A 23161-nucleotide genomic window follows, 5' to 3' on the forward strand; every position below is an offset into this window, starting at 1 on the left:
AAATTTTAAATTACGGTGATATTTGTTATGGTGATCTGTGGTCAGTGATTATGACTCACTAAGTCTCAGGTGTTGGTTATCATTTTTTAACAAAGTATTTTTTAATTAAAGTGTGTACATTTCCTTAGACATGATGCTATTACACACTTAATAGACTGCAGTGTAGTGTTAACATAACCTTTATAGGCACTGGAAAACCAGAAAATTCATTTGACTCGCTTTATTGCCATATCCGCTTTATTATAGTGGTCTGGAACTGAACTCACCACATCTCCAAGGTATGCCTGTAAAATACTTTTCTTCTTACTTTTTAATCTCTTTAAAGATAATTTTTTTCCATTTGAATGATAACTTTTTTTTATTTTTTTTATATTTTTTATTTTATATTTTTTATAAACATATATTTTTTTCCCCAGGGGTACAGGTCTGTGAATCGCCAGGTTTACATACTTGACAGCACTTACCATAGCACATACCCTCCCCAATGTCCATAATAACCCCACCCCCGCTCCCAACCCCCCTCCCCCCAGCAACCCTCAGTTTGTTTTGTGAGATTAAGAGTCACTTATGGTTTATCTCCCTCCCAATCCCATCTTGCTTCATTTACTCTTCTCCTACTCCCTTAACCCCCATGTTGCATCTCCTCTCCCTCATATCAGGGAGATCATATGATAGTTGTCTTTCTCCGATTGACTTATTTCGCTAAGCATGATACCCTCTAGTTCCATCCACGTCATCGCAAATGGCAAGATTTCATTTCTTTTGATGGCTGCATAGTATTCCATTGTGTATATATGCCACATCTTCTTTATCCATTCGTCTGTTGATGGACATCTAGGTTCTTTCCATAGTTTGGCTATTGTAGACATTGCTGCTATAAACATTTGGGTGCACGTGCCCCTTCGGATCACTACGTTTGTATCTTTAGGGTAAATGCCCAGCAGTGCAATTGCTGGGTCATAGGGTAGTTCTATTTTCAACATTTTGAGGAACCTCCATGCTGTTTTCCAGAGTGGTTGCACCAGCTTGCATTCCCACCAACAGTGTAGGAGGGTTCCCCTTTCTCCGCAACCTCGCCAGCATCTGTCATTTCCTGACTTGTTAATTTTAGCCATTCTGACTGGTGTGAGGTGGTATCTCATTGTGGTTTTGATTTGTATTTCCCTGATGCCGAGTGATATGGAGCACTTTTTCATGTGTCTGTTGGCCATCTGGATGTCTTCTTTGCAGAAATGTCTGTTCATGTCTTCTTCCCATTTCTTGATTGGATTATTTGTTCTTTGGGTGTTGAGTTTGCTAAGTTCTTTATAGATTCTGGACACTAGCCCTTTATCTGATATGTCGTTTGCAAATATCTTCTCCCATTCTGTCAGTTGTCTTTTGGTTTTGTTAACGGTTTCCTTTGCTGTGCAAAAGCTTTTGATCTTGATAAAATCCCAATAGTTCATTTTTGCCCTTGCTTCCCTTGCCTTTGGCGATGTTCCTAGGAAGATGTTGCTGCGGCTGAGGTCGAAGAGATTGCTGCCTGTGTTCTCCTCAAGGATTATGATGGATTCCTTTCTCACATTGAGGTCCTTCATCCATTTTGAGTCTATTTTCGTGTGTGGTGTAAGGAAATGATCCAATTTCATTTTTCTGCATGTGGCTATCCAATTTTCCCAACACCATTTATTGAAGAGGCTGTCTTTTTTCCATTGGACATTCTTTCCTGCTTTGTCGAAGATTAGTTGACCACAGAGTTGAGGGTCTATTTCTGGGCTCTCTATTCTGTTCCATTGATCTATGTGTCTGTTTTTGTGCCAGTACCATGCTGTCTTGATGATGACAGCTTTGTAGTAGAGCTTGAAGTCCGGGATTGTGATGCCACCAACTTTGGCTTTCTTTTTCAATATTCCTTTGGCTATTCGCGGTCTTTTCTGGTTCCATATAAATTTTAGGATCATTTGTTCCATTTCTTTGAAAAAAATGGATGGTACTTTGATAGGAATTGCATTAAATGTGTAGATTGCTTTAAGTAGCATAGACATTTTCACAATATTTATTCTTCCAATCCAGGCGCATGGAACATTTTTCCATTTGTGTCTTCCTCAATTTCTTTCATGAGTACTTTATAGTTTTCTGTGTATAGATTCTTAGTCTCTTTGGTTGGGTTTATTCCTAGGTATCTTATAGTTTTGGGTTCAATTGTAAATGGGATTGACTCCTTAATTTCTCTTTCTTCTGTCTTGTTGTTGGTGTAGAGAAATGCAACTGATTTCTGTGCATTGATTTTTCCTGACACTTTACTGAATTCCTGTACCAGTTCTAGCAGTTTTGGAGTGGAGTCTTTTGGGTTTTCCACATATAGTATCATATCATCTGCGAAGAGTGATAGTTTGACGACTTCTTTGCCTATTTGGATGCCTTTAATTTCTTTTTGTTGTCTGATTGCTGAGGCTAGGACTTCTAGTACTATGTTGAATAGCAGTGGTGATAACGGACATCCCTGCCGTGTTCCTGACCTTAGTGGAAATGCTTTCAGTTTTTCTCCATTGAGAATGATATTTGCAATGGGTTTTTCATAGATGGCTTTGATAATATTGAGGTATGTGCCCTCTATCCCCACACTTTGAAGAGTTTTGATCAGGAAGGGATGCTGTACTTTGTCGAATGCTTTTTCAGCATCTATGGAGAGTATCATATGGTTCTTGTTCTTTCTTTTATTAATGTGTTGTATCACATTGATTGATTTGCAGATGTTGAACCAAACTTGCAGCCCTGGAATAAATCCCACTTGGTCGTGGTGAATAATCCTTTTAATGTACTGTTGAATCCTATTAGCTAGTATTTTGGTGAGAATTTTTGCATCTGTGTTCATCAAGGATATTGGTCTGTAGTTCTCTTTTTTGATGGGATCCTTGTCTGGTTTTGGGATCAAGGTGATGCTGGCCTCATAAAATGAGTTTGGAAGTTTTCCTTCCATTTCTATTTTTTGGAACAGTTTCAGGAGAATAGGAATTAGTTCTTTCTTAAATGTTTGGTAAAATTCCCCCAGGAAGCCGTCTGGCCCTGGGCTTTTGTTTTTTTTGGAGATTATTTTTTTTTTAAAGATTTCATTTATTTGTCAGAGAGAGAGAGAAAGAGAGAGAGAGATCACAAGTAGGCCGAGAGGCAGGCAGAGGCAGAGGGAGAAGCAGGTTCCCTGCCGAGCAAGGAGCCTGATGTGGGACTCGATCCCAGGACGCTGGGATCATGACCTGAGCCGAAGGCAGCCGCTTAACCAACTGAGCCACCCAGGCGTCCCTGTTTGGAGATTTTTGATGACTGTTTCAATCTCCTTACTGGTTATGGGTCTGTTCAGGCTTTCTATTTCTTCCTGGTTCAGTTGTGGTAGTTTATTTGTCTCTAGGAATGCATCCATTTCTTCCAGATTGTCAAATTTGTTGGCATAGAGTTGCTCATAATATGTTCTTATGATTGTCTGTATTTCTTTGGTGTTAGTTGTGATCTCTCCTCTTTTATTCATGATTTTATTTATTTGGGTCCTTTCTCTTTTCTTTTTGATAAGTCTGGCCAGGGGGTTATCAATCTTACTAATTCTTTCAAAGAACCAGCTCCTAGTTTCGTTGATTTGTTCTATTGTTTTTTTGGTTTCTATTTCATTGATTTCTGCTCTGATCTTTATGATTTCTCTTCTCCTGCTGGGTTTAGGGTTTCTTTCTTGTTCTTTCTCCAGCTCCTTTAGGTGTAGAGTTAGGTTGTGTACCTGAGACCTTTCTTGTTTCTTGAGAAAGGCTTGTACCGCTATATATTTTCCTCTCAGGACTGCCTTTGTTGTGTCCCACAGATTTTGAACCATTGTATTTTCATTATCATTTGTTTCCATGACTTTTTTCAATTCTTTAATTTCCTGGTTGACCCATTCATTCTTTAGAAGGATTCTGTTTAGTCTCCATGTATTTGGGTTCTTTCCAAATTTCCTCTTGTGATTGAGTTCTAGCTTCAGAGCATTGTGGTCTGAAAATATGCAGGGAATGATCCCAATCTTTTGATACCGGTTGAGACCTGATTTAGGACCGAGGATGTGATCTATTCTGGAGAATGTTCCATGGGCACTAGAGAAGAATGTGTATTCTGTTGCTTTGGGATGAAATGTTCTGAATATATCTGTGATATCCATCTGGTCCAGTGTGTCATTTAAGGCCTTGATTTCCTTGTTGATCTTTTGCTTGGATGATCTGTCCATTTCAGTGAGGGGAGTGTTAAAGTCCCCTACTATTATTGTATGATTGTCGATGTGTTTCTTTGATTTTGTTATTAATTGGTTTATATAGTTGGCTGCTCCCACGTTAGGGGCATAGATATTTAAAATTGTTAGATCTTCTTGTTGGACAGATACTTTGAGTATGATATAGTGTCCTTCCTCATCTCTTATTATAATATTTGGCTTAAAATCTAATTGATCTGATATAAGGATTGCCACTCCTGCTTTCTTCTGTTGTCCATTAGCATGGTAAATTCTTTTCCACCCCCTCACTTTAAATCTGAAGGTGTCTTCAGGTTTAAAATGAGTTTCTTGTAGGCAACATATAGATGGGTTTTGTTTTTTTATCCATTCTGATACCCTGTGTCTTTTGATTGGGGCATTTAGCCCATTAACATTCAGGGTAACTATTGAGAGATATGAATTTAGTGCCATTGTATTGCCTGTAAGGTGACTGTTATTGTATATTGTTTCTGTTCCTTTCTGATCTACTACTTATAGGCTCTCTCTTTGCTTAGAGGACCCCTTTCAATATTTCCTGTAGAGCTGGTTTGGTGTTTGCAAATTCTTTCAGTTTTTGTTTGTCCTGGAAACTTTTAATCTCTCCTTCTATTTTCAATGATAGCCTAGCTGGATATAGTATTCTTGGCTGCATGTTTTTCTCGTTTAGTACTCTGAATATATCATGCCAGCTCTTTCTGGCCTGCCAGGTCTCTGTGGTTAAGTCTGCTGCCAATCTAATATTTTTACCATTGTATGTTACAGACTTCTTTTCCCGGGCTGCTTTCAGGATTTTCTCTTTGTCACTAAGACTTGTAAATTTGACTATTAGGTGACGGGGTGTGGACCTATTCTTATTGATTTTGAGTGGGGTTCTCTGAACCTCCTGGATTTTGACGCTTGTTCCCTTTTCCATATTGGGGAAATTCTCTCCAATAATTCTCTCCAATATACCTTCTGCTCCCCTCTCTCTTTCTTCTTCTTCTGGAATCCCAATTATTCTAATGTTGTTTCATCTTATGGTGTCACTTATCTCTCGAATTCTGCCCTCATGGTCCAGTAGCTGTTTGTCCCTCTTTTGCTCAGCTTCTTTATTCTCTGTCATTTGGTCTTCTATATCGCTAATTCTTTCTTCTGCCTCATTTATCCTAGCAGTGAGAGCTCCATTTTTTATTGCACCTCATTAATAGCTTTTTTTTATTTCAATTTGATTAGATTTTAGTTCTTTTATTTCTCCAGAAAGGGCTTTTATATCTCCCGAGAGGGTTCCTCTAATATCTTCCATGCCTTTTTTGAGCCCGGCTAGAACCTTGAGAATTGTCATTCTGAACTCTAGATCTGACATATTAGCAATGTCTGTATTGATTAGGTCCCTAGCTTTTGGTACTGCCTCTTGTTCTTTTTTTTGTGGTGAATTTTTCCGCCTTGTCATTTTGTTCAGATAAGAGTATATGAAGGAACAAGTAAAATACTAAAAGCGTGGCAACAACCCCAGGAAAATATGCTTTAGCCAAATCAGACGAGATCCCAAATCATGACGGAGGAGAGGGGAGGGGATATAAAGAGGTTCAGAAAGAAAAAAAAAAAAAAAAGAAAGAAAGAAAAAAAAAAAGAAAAAAGAAAAACAAACAAATAAAAAAAGAAAACCAATAATGAAAAAATATAAAAAGGAAAAAATATAGATATATTAGATAAACTAGTTTAAAAAAAGTTAAAAAAGAAAAGTTAAAAAAATTTAGCAGAAGAAGAGAAAAAAAAATTGAAAAAGAAAAAAAATTAAATTAACTGCAAGGCTAAAGAATCATGGGGAGAAAGCCATGAGTTCCGTGCTTTGCTTTCTCCTCCTCTGGAATTCCGCTGTTCTCCTTGGTATTGAAACTGCACTCCTTGGTAGGTGAACTTGGTAGATCCTAGCTGGGTTTCTTGCTGATCTTCTGGGGGAGGGGCCTGTTGTAGTGATTCTCAAGTGTCTTTGCCCCAGGCGGAGTTGCACCGCCCTTACCAGGGGCCGGGCTGAGTAATCCGCTCGGGTTTGCTTTCGGGAGCTTTTGTTCCCTGAGCGCTCTCCATAGAGTTCCGGAGGACGGGAATGAAGATGGCGGCCACCCAGTCTCCGGCCGGAGGAGCCGAGAGTCTGGGGCCCCACTCCTCAGTACGCCCTCAGAGAACAGCGCCCAATTGCTCCCGTCACCCTGGCCTCCAGCCGCGCTCCGAGCTGACCGAGCCTGCGACCGGTTCAAGGTAAACCCGAGCTTAGAGCTCACTCCTCGGCTCTGTCTCTGTAGCCGGCTTCCCCGTTCTAATACCTGTAAGCTCTGCGACACTCAGACACCCCCGATCCTTCTGTGACCCTGCGGGACCTGAGGCCACGCCGACCCTGCGTGGGCTTCACCCTGGTTAAGCCTCTGGAGCGATGTCCCTCAGTGGAACAGACTTTTAAAAGTCCTGATTTTGTGCTCCGTTGCTCTGCCGCTTGCCGGGAGCCGGCCCCTCCCCCTGCGGTCTATCTTCCCATCGCTTTGGATTCACTTCTCCGCCAGTCCTACCTTTCAGAAAGTGGTTGATTTTCTGTTTCTAGAATTGCTGTTCTTCTTCTCTTCGATCTCCCGTTGGATTTGTAGGTGTTTGCAATCTTTATATAAGCTATCTAGCTGATCTCCCGCTACCTGAAGTAGTCTCAGCCTGCTACTTCTCCACCATCTTGACTCCTCCCCTCTCTTTAAAGATAATTTTAACACAAAAAAATAACAATATGTTATGGGGTTTATAACATTTATAGAAATAAAATGTATGACCTCAATAGCTTAAATAAGCAGAGTACATGAGCTTTTTCTGTGAAGAACCAGATATTAGTATTTTGGACTTTATGTGCCATGTGGTCACAGATACTCAACTCTACCAGTGCAATGGAAAAGCAGCCAGCCATAGACATACATAAATGAATGGACATGGCTGTTTCCCAATGAAACTTTTTTTTTTTTTTTTAATGGATGGCAGGCCAGATTTGGTCTGTAAGCCATAGTTTATCAATGTCTGGCATAAAGGATAGGAAGGGAAAGATGGAAATAATTTAGTAATGGCCTTGCATTATGTATGAAGTGGTGTAATACTGTTTGAAGGTAGACTACAATAAGTTAAAGATATACATTATAAACTCAGAGGAAAAAGAAAAAATAATAATAATAGTTACAGCCAACAAACCAGTATTGGAAATAAAATGGAATCCTAAAAACACTTTATCCAGAAGGCAGGAAAAGAAGAAAAAAGGAATAAAGAGTAATTGGGACAAATGAGAGCCAAGAGCAAGATGGTAGGTTTAATCATATTGATAGTTACGTTAATTGGTTAAACACACCAATGAAAAGGCAGACATTGTAAAATTGAATTGAAAAGAAAGATGTGACTATATACTATCTACAAGAAACCGGCTATAAATATAAAGACACAGATAATTTGAAAATAATTTGAAAATTGGAATGGGTTTCTGGTTTGGGATAAGATGGAGTAAGCACATTCTACCTTGTGTCTCCCACTGAATGCAGCCAGAAACCCTGGACAGAATGCATGGAGTAACTATCTGAGGACTCTGAAAAATAAATAGTAGCAGGTGGACTGGGGAAGAGGACCAAGCTTCGAAGCACCACAGAACCAGTGGTGAGTTCACAATTTTTTCCCTCTGATGTCCCCACCGCCTGGACTCAAAGCAGCTCCCAGACCAGAAGTGAGCATCAGATGGATGGAAAGAGCTCCAAGAGCAGCCACTCACTGGGCATGAGAAGCAGGACAAACAATAGCAGCAAAGGGGGGGTTTCCCTCGGGGGCCCAAACTGACAGGAGGAAACTTCCTCTCCAACTGGAAGTCCTACAGCTCCGCAAGACTGGGCAACTTCCTTAATTTTGTTTTTCTCTGTCCACTCACCACTTGGCTAAGACATGAGTGCACTCACAGGAAGAAAGTAGTAGTGTGGGGCAATAAAAGCCCCAGCTCTCTTGCCAAAGGACAAAAAGGGCAGCGCTAGAGCACTGGAAACTATGGGGAGGTTGCAGAGAGGGGGGATCTCAGGCTGCAGCCCTACAGTCATCTATGAACTCTTGAATTCCCAACATTGGGCATTGTAATCTGATCCAAAATATTAAAAACAATATCATTTACAATAGCTTCCCCCGAACTGAAAGACTTTGGTATAAATCTAATAAAACATGTATGGGACTTTTATGCTGATCTGAATAAATGAAAGGACATCCATGTTCATGGATTGGAAGACTCAACATAGTAAATATGTCAGATCTCCCCAAACTGATTGATAGACTTAACAGAATTCCAATCAAAGTCTCAGCAGAGTTTTCTGTAGCTTTGAATATGCTGGTTCTAAAATTTATATGGAAAGGCAAAGGAATTGGGATAACCAACACAATTTTGAAAAAGAACACATTTTGAGGCATCATACTACTTAGTGTTAAGACTTCTATAAAGCAACAGTGATCAAGATCCTGTGGTATTGGCAAAGGGACTAACACATACATCATGGAACAGAAGAGAGGATCCAGAAGTAGACCCATACAAGTATGGCCAAAGTGTTTTTAAAGGCATGGAAGCAATTCAGTGGGGAAAGGATGATCTTTTCAACAAATGGTATTGGAACAATTAGACACTCTTCTGTAGAAACTGAACTTCAACTTCAACCTCACACCTTGTACAAGATTAGGTCAGAATGAATCATAGACCTGAATGGAAAACATAAAACCATAACATTCTTAGAAGAAAACACTGGAGAAAAATCTGTGTGACCTGCGGTTACATGAACAATGCTTAGATAAGACACGGAGAGTACACTCCAGCAAAGAAAAACAGAAGTGGGCCTCACCAGAGTGACACAGGCCGCTCTATGAAAGTCACAGTCAAGAGAACAAGAAGACAGGCTGCGTGCTTCGAGAGGTGCTCAAAGCACTCAGTCTGACAAAGGGCTGGCATCTGGAACAGATGAGTTCTGAAACAGAACAGAGAGCTCTGAAAGAACTCTCCACGCTCAACTGTGAGAAACCAACCAAAACATGGACAAAAGATCTAAACAAGACATCTAACCAAAAAGGGTATCTGGAAGGCAAAGGAGCAGATGAATAAATGCAGTCATTTGTCATTATCGTTAGTCACTGGTGAGTTGCAAATTAAAGCCACGATGAGATACCACCACAAACCTATCAGAATAGCTAAAATAAAAAGTGCTGACTAGTGAGGACACAGAACTGTGGGAACTCTCACGTATTTTTGGTGGTGATGCCAAATGTTTAGCCACCGTGAAAACAACTTGGCAGCTTTTCATAAAGTTAAACATACACTTATAATATGATCCAGCAATCTCATTCCTAGCTATTAACCCTAAAGAAATGACAACTTACATTCACACAAAATACACAAATGTTTATAGCATTTCTATTTACAACCACCAAAACCTGAGAACCCAAATGTCCTTTGCTGTTCGTGGGATACATGATTGCTGATCACGCAACTGAAACAGATCTTGGAGGCCTTATGCTGAGTGAAAGAAGCCAGTCTCAAAAGATTACATACTGTTCATGAGTAATCTTCCACTTCTGGTATTCTTAAAGCAACAAAGCTGTGGTGATGAACAGATCAGTAGTTGCTCGGGCTTCAGGAGGGGAGAAAGTCTATAACCCTGAAGATAGAACAAGGATGTATTTGGGGTAATGGAATGTTCTGTGTCCCGATTGTGGTAGGGGCAACACAAATCTATACATGTGTTAAAATTCATAGAAGTGTACATCGACCAAAAGTCAATTTTGCCATAAACTATTTAAAAAGATAAATTCTGAACCACATGAAGAAATCGAGCACCCAAACAATGAAAAATAACAGGTTGACAAACACTGATCAAGAGAAGTTGGGAGTGGCTATATTCATAGCAAACAAATTAAACTCTAGGAAAACTTTAGGAAAAGGAATACTGCCAGGAACAGAGGGGTCTTTTACGGCAAAGGTGTCAAGTCATCAAAAAGGCAGAGCAATTCTAATGTACTTGCACCTATGAACATACATCAAAATCATAGGGGAAGGGAAAACAAGGAAAAATTGACCAATCTGTAACTACAGGCAGTGGCTCCAACCTGCCGCTCTCAGTGATTCACAGGAATCAGCAGGAACCTCGAAGATGCAAACAGCACCATCAGCCCACCTGACCTAAGTGACATTTATGACACATCCTTTCCCAGTGCTCATGACGTGCTCACCATGACAGACCATCCTGTAGGACATAAAATAAAGGTCAATCAGTTGAAAAGGACTGTGTTCTCTGCTTATAGTAAACTAGAAATCAACAAAAACTGTATCTGGCAAATTCCAACCATGTTATGCTTGATTAGAAGCATTTGGAGCCCCCTGGTCTCAGCTGCGCCCTTTGGTGCACACCGTGGGCTCTCCATACTCTTGTTTCACCTTCTGCTCCACAGAGGGGGCTCAGATGGTAAGAGGCAACTAGAAACCAGTTTCCAGAAAGTGGGCCTTGGGCTTAAATCCCACTTGCACTGAGAACTGAGTGCTGTGGGCCTGGACAAGGGGGCCCTTGGCCCCATTACCCCCATGCTCTCTGTGCAGCCTCTGGTGACCTCTGTCTTTCTTGCAGGAAACCACCCAGTGCCGGATCCCTGCTTCTCGACCCCTTGCCAGAATGGGGGCACCTGTGTGGATGCAGATGAGGGCCATGTGTGCGAATGCCCCCAGGGCTTCACCGGCCCCGACTGCAGGGAGAGTGAGTGGGCTGGGGCTGCCAGGGCTACGGTCCAGGACAGGGTCCTCCTGTGGGTAGTACACACAGGAAGGCAGACAGGGGTGTGTTCAAACACCCACAAGTGGGTGGGGGGAAAGAAAGAGTGTGTGTGCATGTATGTCTGCACAGCAGTGTTCATGGGAAAGTAGCTACAGGAGCCGGGCAGGGTCAGGAGCAAGAGAGGGCCCCAGGCCTCCAACACCCCCACATTGGAGGCTCCCCCTCGGTCTACAACAGGAACCCCTGACCACTGTGAGTGCCGTAATGGTGGCAGATGCCTAGGGGCCAACACCACCCTCTGCCAGTGCCCCCCAGGCTTCTTTGGGCTCCTCTGTGAATTTGGTAAGTGCCCAGGGCTGCAGCAGGGCACACTTCCTGCCCTGCCCCTGAAAATCCCACAAACCAGAGAATAGCTGGTATCTTGGGTCTGGGCCCAAACTATCGATCCAGACCCTTAGCTAGTGGTCCCATGATCCCCCACTCCCAACCCAGGAGGGGGCCCACCCACCAGTGCCTGAACTGGGCCATCCTGGTGGGGCCGCCTGATCCTTCTCAAAGAGAAGTCCCTGGGAAAACGAATGGGCCTCTTCTTTCCCTGCAGAAGTCACAGCCACTCCCTGCAACATGAACACGCAGTGTCCCGACGGGGGCTACTGCATGGAGTATGGTGGGAGCTACCTCTGTGTCTGCCACACGGACCACAACGTCAGCCACTGTGAGTGGGAGGTACAGGCACAGGCCTGCCTAGAAACCAGGGAGGGGGTGGTAGAAGGAAAAAGTGGGGGCAGAGCCGGCAGAGGCCAGGGCTTCTCTACTGGCCCACAAGTAGCCCCGTGGGTGGGTGCGCCTTTCCTGGTGTCGCCTTCTCTAATAGGGGCCTGGCTGTCTACCCCCTCAGCTGCGGGAAGCTCACAGCTGGAAAAGCACCTCTGGACGCCTACAAGCTCTCCCTAAGTCCCTAGCTTAGCTATTAAACTACTTCACACCTATCTGATTCAGTATGTAACTAAATACCACTGTGTTTGTGAGTGTACAAATAACTAATGGTTTGCATACTGGATAATGAAGACAATGGAGGTGCTGGCACGAAAACATCAGTGTGCCATAGCTCAATCCTAGCTCATAGGAGAGGTAGGGTGAATTCTGGAAAAATCGAGAATAAAAGAATTTCCAGGGAAGGGCCTTAGAGTCTGGTGTAAAGAATTAAGACCCTTCCCTGAAAAGAGTATATTTTAAGTGCCCTTGGTTCCAGCGGGGATGGCAGGGTGACCACCCTCTGCCCCTGCAGCACTGCCATCACCCTGCGACTCAGACCCCTGTTTCAACGGAGGTTCCTGTGATGCCCACGAGGACTCCTACACTTGCGAGTGCCCCCGAGGGTTCCACGGCAGGCACTGTGAGAAAGGTGGGCGGTGGGGGAGGGCAAGGGAGGGCAGGGCGGGGCTGGGATGGCAGGGTTAGGAAGAGAGGGCCCCACCCATTCTCAATTGCTGTTCTAGTGGGTCGTGTGTTACCCAGCTTCTGTGTGTTGGTCCTGCACAGCCGCCCCTGCCCCAGGTGCTGCTTGTTCAGTTAGTGGTTCTGCTCTGTGGCCCCCTGGTCACTACTTGGTTTTCCTCAGAGCCCAGGCTCATGCCTGCCTCATGGAGCTCAGCACCTGGACCACACACACCTCTCTGGGCCTCTTGCTGCCCTCGCTTGTCCCAAGAACAGAGTCCTCAGTGGCTTTACCTGGAAGTATCTTCTGCTCTCATGGTGGCCCTGAGGGCAGGTCCCTGTCACCCCTCAGCTTCAGCCACACCTGCAGGAGGGTGTTTCCAAAGAGAAGCCTTCCTTGTCTTGGTTCTCTGCACATGTGGCCGAGGACCTTCATCTTCAACAAAGGCATCCAAAGTGGGACATGGGGTGGTGGCAGCTTTTGGGGGGGTGGCTGGAACTTGGGCATGCAGCCTGTGAGGCCCTGCAGGATGTGGGATGGTGGGGAGAGAAGGGCTGAGGACGGCAGGCAGGCCCCCTTCCTGCTGCAAGTCGCTCCCAAGAATGTCGAGGAAGCTGAGGGGCTAAATTCCTCTGTGAGCCTCTGAAGGCACCATTCCTCAGGGTGGAGGGCAGACCTTTAAATACGCAGATGTCTGCAGCACAGGCACTACATGTGAGCCCCTCAGGGCCATGGGAGGGTGTTAGGACCCAGAGAAAATACACTGGTGCCAAAAACAAAAATTAGACTGCAGTGGATTCTAGTCCTATGAGCTGCAGCTGCGTTCCCTGCCATGCAGGCCAGTTCTCCACCAGGAAGGGGCCACGGGTCACCAGGGCCTGGGACAGAGAAGAGAAGATGGGTGGGCGCATGGGGCCTATAGGTTGAGAAAACATGAGTAGGGTGTCATGGGTGCTGCATGGCCGGGAGCTGGCCCTCTTCACCCTCTTCTGTCTCTCCCCATCCTTGTCCACACAGCCCGACCACGCCTGTGCAGCTCGGGGCCCTGCCGGAACGGGGGCACGTGCAGGGAGGCAGGCAGCGAGTACCACTGCAGCTGCCCCTACCGCTTCACCGGGAGGCACTGTGAGATCGGTGCGGCTCCATGCCAGCTGGAGTCAGCCTGGATGGGGGAAGCCAAGTCCTGCCCCAGCCACCATGCGTCTGCTTGTCAGGAGCACCCCCCTGGAATGTTGGAGATTGGGGGAGGGGCTCTGGGTATGGATGCATGACACCTGACTCCCATGGGGGCCTTTTTTTTTTCCAGGGAAGCCGGACTCCTGTGCCTCAGGCCCCTGTCACAATGGCGGCACCTGCTTCCACTACATTGGCAAATACAAGTGCGACTGTCCCCCAGGCTTCTCTGGGCGGCACTGTGAGATAGGTAAGGTGGGCAGAAGCCAGCAGGCTAGACCAGATGGGGGCAGCACAGCCAGGGCACCTGGGGGCTGCAGCTGCTCCCAGTGGGCAGGGTTGGCCCTGCTTTGGAGGAGTAGGAGGCAGAGCTCCCGTGAAGCCTAGAGGTCTTTGGGGAGGACACAGCAATGATGACCCCCTCTGTCCTTGCAGCCCCCTCCCCCTGCTTCCGGAGCCCCTGCATGAATGGGGGTACCTGTGAGGACCTGGGCACAGATTTCTCCTGCCGCTGTCGAGCAGGGTACATGGGACGCCGATGCCAGGCGGGTGAGAGGGCTGGGGGTTGGGGTGGAAGGCATGGGATTTCTTCCTAATCCCAGAAAAGCAGAGCAGGGCCAGACAGAGCTGAGAGGAGGGAGGGGAAAGGAGAAAACCATGGGCAGCCATTCCTGGAAGTCAAGGCACTTTCACCTGGGAGGGCTGTGCAGGGAACAGGGGTTCTAGGCCCAGTGGCCTGGTAGAGCAGAGGGCAAAGCAAAGGGAGGGGCCTCAGGCAGGTGCCCCACAGTGCAGGACAAGGCTTCTGTGTCCCTGCAGAGGTGGACTGCGGCACCCCAGCAGAGGTGAAACATGCCACGCTGCGCTTCAATGGCACTCGGCTGGGATCCGTGGCCCTGTACAAGTGTGACCAAGGCTACAGCCTGAGCTCCCCCAACTACGTCCGAGTCTGCCAGCCACAGGGAGTCTGGAGCGAACCTCCACAGTGCCACGGTGATCTGCAGGCCTTCTGGGGCAGGGTGGGCGGGCATGAGGGCAGAGCCAGTGGGGTCCATAGCCTCCTAATGGGGCCACTCAGGAGCACAGGAACCACAGTTCTGACCCTGGACTTCCCCCACCTTCCTGCAAAGTGAGGCCATGACCCTATGGGGAGGGTGGTGAGGACTAGTGCCAGCTCCACTCTGGACTGTTCACTTAGGTCTTCCCTGTTCTTAGAGCAGGGCATCCAACCCATATGCCCACCCTGCAGATGAAGCAGCTGAGGCTGAGGTAGCCCAAAGGCAGAGTCCTCAAGAGGCAGATTAGGATTCAGGGCCTCTTACCCTGGCACCACCTAGACCCATGGAAGCAAATGTTGCATTTGAACAAAGAACCCCAGGACTCCCAGAGCTATTTGAGGAGTGCTGCATTAGAGAGCTTCACCTCGGGCTCCCACAGTGTGCCGGGGTACATGGCCTGGAGGCAGGGCCCCCCATGCCCCTGCAAACACAGGGTCACTAACACAACTGCAGGTGTGCTGCATTAAGCCTAAGCATCCCTAACTCTGTTCATCAGAAAACCTGTGTGATGTTAACACATCTTTCACCAAACAAGGATTTTTAAACAAAGTAGCTCAGGGACCACCTAAGTCTGCTCTGTCCCAATGCCCTGCAGAGCCCAAGCTGTGCAGCCCTACACAGGTGAGGAATTCTGGAAGACAGATGGGGCTGCCTAGTCCCGAGGGTCTTTCCTGTCCTCCTATCTATCCAAGCCCAGCCCTCTCCAAAGACAGTAACAATAAAATCCAAACAACATATACTACTGGGAGTGGAAGTTTAGAAGGTGGACAAGCATATATATAAGCATGATAGATACACGGAAGGAAACATGGCACTGGTCGTAAGAAGCAGGGTCGATAAATCATTTTTAACAAAAGAGAGGAAAAGAGGACAAGAAACTATAATAGTTGAAATAACAGACACAATTTATAAATGGATACAGATGAAGGCTAAGTTAATGAGCTAAAAGACCAGTTTGAGGACTCTTCCCACAGAGAAGCAGGGAGGTCTGTGAGAATGAGATGTAGGCACTGTGGAGGACAGAAGTGTCAACACTGAGATAATAGGAGTCCAAGAAAAAGAAAAATAAAAACACAATGAAATGTTGGAGCCACTATGGAGCTCAGTTCCCAGAATAACAAATGAACCACCACAGGCTGAAAGGGCCCCAGAACATCAAACAGGAGAAAAGAGGAACATTAGCACATTATAGCAAAATTTAAGAATATCAGAGACAATCAGAAAAAAATTCTTAAACTATCTAGAGAAAAAAAGAACAAGTGTCTTCAAAAGAACAATAATCCAATTGGCACCAGACTTCTCAACAGTGCCATCAGATATAAGATAATTAAATGGTAGACTTTAAATACTGAGGAGATCCATTCAGTGAGCATAGAGACAGTCACAAAACACCATCACTCTCACTGTAATTTCAAGGAACCAGAGAACCTGTAAAATGATATCATTTAACCTATCAGATATGCATATCAGTATGCAAAGAAGTACAGATGAGCCCTTCCTGGGTGAGAAAGACTGGGGACTGCTATCAGCCCAGGAGTAAATCCAGTGTGGACAGAGCACTTTGAGGAGCTGGGGAAATCCAACTAATCTTTCAATGATTATGTGAGCAAGCATGATGGGTTGGAATCAGGAGTCACATAGATACAGAGCAAGTGCTCAGCACCCACCAATTCTCCTCCACAGGATTTTTATTAAGTGCATGGGAAGACAGTGGCTGGTCTGGAAAGCAGAGAAATTTCATATCCTCATAAAGCTGAGATTCCCAGGTCCACCCCGGAGGGAGAGGTCTGTTCCAACCTTCAGGCATCTAAAATCAATCATGAATTGGCATTAACGAGCCCTGTGCACCAGGTCCAGGCCAGCTCACCTCTGGGATAATATCAGAGATCAGCTGCTCAGGCTAATTTTCCAACTCAGAGCAGAACATGGAGATCCTAGGGATAGGTATTTTCTACTTTGGTCTCTCTGTTCTTGTGTATAGTATGTCTAAGAAGCAAGAAATTATGACGTATAACCTCAAGAAGAAACAGTCAATAGAAACAGACCTGCAGATGAACCACATGTTTGAATTAGCAGACAAGGACTTTAAAATAACCATTATCAATATGTTAAAGAGAAGCAAAATGAATGAAAGAATAGAAAATTTGAGCAGAGGAAAGAAAACTTTCAAAAACACAATAAAAAAATACATCTAAAATGAAGAGTAAATTGGATAGGCTTACTAATAGAATGGATACTACAGAAGAAAAAGTCACAGAACTCAAGGGCAGGTCAACAAATTATTCAAACCAAAGATTGGAAAGAAGAAATGAATTAGGAATTACTTATAAGTGATTTTTTTTTAAAAGGGAACACACAAAATCTGTGGTAAATATCAAACAAGCACATAACTGGAGTTCCAGAGAGAGGGCAGAATAGGCAAAAGAAATATTTGAAGAGATAATGACTGAGTATTTTCTAAACATGAGGAAATACATCAACCCACAAATTCAAGAAGCTCAGCAAATACCAAGCAAGATAAATATGGAAGTAAATAAACTTAAGACCTAAAAACTTTTATTCAAACTATTATTCAAAAATAATACCCTCTTGCAAACACAGCTTCAAGACTTACCCAAAAAATGTATTTTTTTGAGATAGTATTCAAATACTAAGATAAACCTAGAACATTCTGTAAGGAGTAAGAGAAGGGAAGATTATCAAATATTATAGGAAAGTTTTTCACTCTCTAACAGGAGAGAGGAAAAAAGCAGAAAAAGGGCAGAATTAAGATTATGATAGAAAAAAATGTAGACAAACATGAATGAGCTAAATTCTCCAGGTAAAAGACAGATTGCCAGATTTATTACAAAACAAAACAAGCTAGGGACACCTGGGTGGCTCAGTTGGTTAAGCATCTGACTCTTGGTTTTGGCTCAGTTTGTGATCTCAGGGTCGTAAGACTGAGCCCCACATCAGGCTCAGTGTTCAGCATAGAGTCTGCATAAGATTTTCTCTTTACCTCTTCCTCTGCCCCCTCTCCTCTCTCTCTAAAATAAATAAATAAGTCTAAAAGAAAAAAAAAGCTATACACTCTTAGATCATAAATCATACTCTTAAATCATAAACTTAAAAACTTAAAAAGACAAAGTAAAATATGGGAAAAAAAATATCAGGTGAATACAGATCAAAATAAAGCAGGTTTAGTTACACTAATATCAGCCAAAATATACTCTCTTAAAATGTAAAGCATCATTAAGGATGAGAAGGTCTCTTTCAATGATAATTGGTTCCAAATCACCAAGAAGATCATTGCAAACATTCAAGCATCTCATACAATAGTGTCAATATATATAAAACAAAAATTAATAGACTGCAGGAAGAAACTGACAATTTACCATAATACTATGAGATTTTGAACCACCTCTCTCAATTCAGGTTAAGAAGCCCCCTCCCCCAAAAAAATCAGCAAAAAGAAGATTCAAATAATACAACTAACAATTTGAACTAATTCATTCTCTGAACACACAGAAAAAATTGAGTTACTAAGGACAAGAAGATAAATTTTAAATCTCCATGTTTAGATATTTTTAAAGATACTTTGAAACGGCTTATAGATCAAAGAAGAAATATGGACAGTAAGAAAATTTAAAATGAGTATTAATGACCATTTTCTTGTAAAAACTTGTCTGATGCAGCAAAACCTGTGCTTTGTGGGAACTTTAAGTACATAGTTAGAAAAGTTCAGAAATTAGTGAGCTAAATGTTGGGGTTTAGAAGTTAAGAAAAGAACAACAAATGATACCAAAAAAGTAGAAAGAAAAAGGCAATACAAGTAAGAGGCGTAATTAATGAAATGTTAAATCCAAAGTATAAAGAAGAGATCACCAAAATTAGTTCTTTGAAAAGCTTGTGAAAATGGACAAACTTATATCAACTGATCAGCAAAAACAGAGAGCACAAATAAAAATCCTTATAAATGAAAAAGATGACATAGCCACAGATATAGCAGAGATTAAGAAGATGAGAATACTATCAACTAGTCTATACAAGTAGATTTGAAACCTTAGGAGAAATGGACATAATATTCACAGAAAAATATAACTTACCAAAAATGACTCAAGGATATTTAGAAAGCCTACATAATCCTATAAATGTCTAAAGGAATTGAAGCAGAAGCATTTTCCCACAAAGAAATTACAAGACCAATGTTATAGGTAACTTCTACCAAATTACAGAGAAACAGATCATTGCAGCATTATGCAGGACCTTCCAGAGAGTATAAAATAAAGAATATGTGCCAATCTATTCTGCGAGGCCAGTATAAACTTGATACCAACACCAGATATGGATAGCTGGAGAAAGTAAAATGATGGATCTGTTAAACATATGAACATTGATGCAGAAATTCAACAGTCTATAAAGACTATATATTCCATTATCAAGCTGGATTGTTGCAAGATTAGTTTGATATCAGGAAAACCTGCTATATTAACCAACTGGAGGAGAAAAAGCATATAAGTATCTCAATATATGCATAACAAGCATTTGACAAAATTTATACCCATTCATGAAATAAACTCTTACCAAATAAGGAATAAAAAAGTACTTCCTTACCAGATAAAAATCACATCACACATACACACATATGCACATACACACCTCTAATAACATGTCGTATAAAATATATAGGACTTATTGGAGGAAAAACTTAAAAGAGAGATGTAGCAGAGCCTGCATAACCCCCGAAGTGTGTATCATCCCACAGAGCGGTGTGCTTAGGCTGGGCATAACCAGACTCGTCACACTATGTGTGGCCAAGCACTAACTTTACACATGTATAGAGACAGAATACAGGTTACATCAAGAGAGCTGTGGAACAATGAGTCTCCTGATCCTTGATAGAGGTAGGATCTGGAATTCAAAACCTGTGCTTCTGTTGATCTGACTCAGTCATGCTGAGCTACCAACAGGAAAATGGAAATTAGCTTCTGAGGTACTTTTACTGTGCCTCTACTCAAACCTTAAATGAACATTATCCTAAATAGAAGCACATTCCTCTTAATACTGAGGACAACGAGAGGAACCTGGGTGGCTCAGTCAGGTAAGTGTCCGGCTCTTGATTTCAGATCAGGTCATGATTTCAGGGTTGTGAGATGAAGCCGTGTGTCAGGCTCCATACTGGAGCATGGAGCTTGCTCAAGATTCTCTCTCTCTCACTCTCCCCCTACACCCCCACCTCTCTCTCTCCATCTCTTAAAAAAAAAAAAAATGGAGACAAGGATGCCTACTGTCACTAAGCCTCATCAATATTATATTGGAAATGTAGCCAATGCAATAAAGTAAGAAAAAGATATTAAAATCATGAAAATATGAAGGTAGGGAGTAAGAATGTCAGTATCTGTTGTCTTTAATCTATAACCAAGCCTTAATCTATAAGCAGTATGGTTGTCTTAATCTATAAGCAACTTACTGAAAATGATAGAAAATGTAGTATGTTTAGTGGATATAGGTTATTATAATAAAATTGCATTTTAATATATCAACAACAATTAGAAAATGTAATTATAAAAGACATATTCAGAGAAAATCAATGAAACCAAAAGCTGGTTCCTTGAAAAGTTCAATAAAATTGATAAACCTCCAGTTATACTGATCAAGAAATAAAAAAGAAAAATTAGCAATATCAGAATGAAAGAGAAGATGTCACTAAGGATCCTGCAATCATTTAAAGGACAAGGAAGAGATACTGTGAACAAGTTGAGGCCAATATATCTGACAACTTAAAGAAAAGGAATAAATACCTTAAAAGACACAAAGTACCAGAAATGACAGAACAATAAATAGAAAATATGAATAGCCCTATATCATTAAAGAATTTTAATATGTAATTAAAAAACCTTTCTGCAAAGAAAATGGCAGGACTGGATTGCCTCACTGATGAATTCTATCAAACACTGAAGAAAAGAATACTAACCCCACACAAGCTTCTTCAGAGAATAAAGGAAGAAGAGCTCTTGATTCATTGTGTGAGATCAGTATTGTCTTGATACTAAAACAAGACAGAGATGTTATAAAATAAAATAAAATTAGGAGTGCCTGGGTGGCTCAGTGTGTTAAGCATCCAACTCCTGATGTCAGCTCAGGTCTTGATCTCAGGGTCGTGAGTTCAAGCTCTGCACTGCACTCCACAAAAAGAAAGAAAAAGAAATGAAATTACAAACTAATATTCCTCATGAACATGGACATAAAAATCCTAACAAAATATTACTAAATCAAACACATTGTTACATAAAAAGGATAATATATCATGACCCAGTGGGGTTTATCTTAAGAGTACAGGTTGGTTTAACACTTGAAAATCAGTAAGTGTAATTCACTATATTAGGATATGAAGGAGAAAACCATATAATCGTTTCAATAGATGCAGAAAAATCATTTGAAAATATTCAACTACTTCTTAAAACTATTAATAAACTAAGAGTAGATAGAAGGGACTGTCTGTAACCTGATGAAGGGTATAAACGAAACAGTAGTAGGTAACAAAGTACTTCACTGTGAGAGGCATACTGCTGTGATAAATAACAAGGCAGTGTGTCAATTTCACTGATTCCTTCCAGCATTGTCCTGGAGGTCCCCGACAGGGCCACAGACAAGAAAAGGAAATAAAAGTCACATCTACTGGAAGAAAGATGACATGGTCGTGCACATGGGAAACCCAAAGAAATTCTACCAAAAAACTATGGAATAAATAAGCAAATTCAAGTGAGTCACAGGAGAGGGGCAATATACAAAACCTTAATATTTTCTAGCAGTGAACACTTGAAAAATAAGATAAAATGAACAATGTTATATATAATAGCACCAAATATGATGTTTATAATGTGACATGAATTACAGACATAGTATAAAAGCTAAAACTATAAACTTCTATAAAAGCATATGAGAAAATCTTCACAACAGCTGGAATAAAATGGTTATGCATTTAGAAAAATATCACATTGTTCCCTACTCTTCACCACACACAAGAATTCATTCCAGATTAATTAAGGACTTAAATATTTTTCTAAAACTACAAAATTTTACGTGGTATCTTTTTGGCCTTGGGATAAGGAAAGATTTCTTAAGCCACAAAAAATGCACTAACTATAAAAGAAAAAAATGCACAAACTTGACAATATAAGAAGTTATATATATATACATATATATGTACACACACACACACACACACATACACACACATACATATGAGACTGGTTTCAAAAATATATAAAGAACTCTATGAATCAATAAGAAAAGAAAACCCAGTAGGAAAATCAGCAAAACACTGAGGAGGCCTTTCATGGAAGAGGAGATAATAAAGCCAACAAAAAATAGCCAAGAGAAGTATTAGTAATCAGTGAAATGCAAATCAAAAGCACAGGGAGGTGCATTCAGTTGACAAAACTGCAGAAGTCTAGAAAGCCATCTACTGGTGGTAATGTGGATCAACAGGATTGCTTATAAATTGCTGGAGGAAGCGTAAATTGTCAGAAACACTTTGAAAAGGGCTTGGTAATCTGCCTATCAATTTGACCATGCATAGAAACTGTGTCCCAGAGATTCCACTTCTAGGTTTAAATCTAAAAAAATGGGCACATTTATACCAGGAGCTATGAAAGGAAATAAAAGCATTTTTTTTAAATAATAACAAGTCTAAAACAAACCCAAATGCCAGCAATCGAGAATGGACAGAGTACAAGAGACTCCCACTGTGGATGCTGACTATTATTGTTGTGTTCACACAGAGAACCCCCAACCCCCGGCAGCATGGAGATAGCTCATTAATACCATTTTCAGTGAGAGGAGAATACATTTATCACTATATCCTTTTAATAAAATTCATAAATAGCAAAAACAAAACATACATTGTTTAGGTAATTCATGAAGTTTAAAATACTAAAGAGGCAAAGACATCATAAGCCCCAAAATCCGCATCACAAGGACGTGGAAGTGCATGTGACCTGACAAGATAGTAAGCACTCTAGCTCCTGGGTGTTTTACTTAGACCATTTATTTCGTTTCATTTTAAGCATTAAAATTCAACTTTTCTAAATTGAACACTTGGAATTCCAGAGCCTAATTCCCAGTTTAAAATGCAAAACAAGCCTGTGGCAAATATCCTAAAGTGAAGGCCTTGTCCCCAGAGGTACTGGGCTCATATGTGGTAGCTGCATGTGAACTGGCAAGATGGGGCCTGGCCACCTGCCAGCCACAGAGTAAAGTCCTGCACGCTCTATGAGAACCCTCGAGGTCATGATGAGCGTCCCCCTGGGGGCCCACTGCCCAACCCTTCCTCTCCAGGGTCTTTCGGGCCTCTCAAGGCGCTGAGGGGTGCTGGACAATTCTGTCTGGCTCCTCAGAACAAAGCTAACTTACATCCATCATATTTGGCTTCAAACCACTGCCTCCAGTCACAACACCACTTTATTCTTGGTGTCTCTCTTGG

General features: G+C 42.3%; 1 protein-coding gene across 4 annotated transcripts in view; it reads left to right on the forward strand.

Annotated features, from left to right (window-relative positions):
- The window catches only part of SNED1 (sushi, nidogen and EGF like domains 1), an 89894-nt gene that overhangs the window by 37624 nt on the left and 29109 nt on the right, over positions 1 to 23161 (forward strand). For all 4 annotated transcript variants that reach the window (XM_032857697.1, XM_032857695.1, XM_032857696.1 and 1 more), the window contains exons 9-16: positions 10882 to 11007; positions 11263 to 11367; positions 11627 to 11740; positions 12314 to 12430; positions 13481 to 13597; positions 13770 to 13886; positions 14072 to 14185; positions 14456 to 14629. In XM_032857697.1, the coding sequence (XP_032713588.1) occupies positions 10882 to 11007; positions 11263 to 11367; positions 11627 to 11740; positions 12314 to 12430; positions 13481 to 13597; positions 13770 to 13886; positions 14072 to 14185; positions 14456 to 14629 (984 nt within the window). The remainder of the gene's footprint in view (positions 1 to 10881; positions 11008 to 11262; positions 11368 to 11626; positions 11741 to 12313; positions 12431 to 13480; positions 13598 to 13769; positions 13887 to 14071; positions 14186 to 14455; positions 14630 to 23161) is intronic.

The sequence above is a fragment of the Lontra canadensis genome, unplaced genomic scaffold (genome assembly GCF_010015895.1).
Source record: "Lontra canadensis isolate GAN:19392208 unplaced genomic scaffold, GSC_riverotter_1.0 scaffold13, whole genome shotgun sequence".
NCBI classification, from domain to species: domain Eukaryota; kingdom Metazoa; phylum Chordata; class Mammalia; order Carnivora; family Mustelidae; genus Lontra; species Lontra canadensis.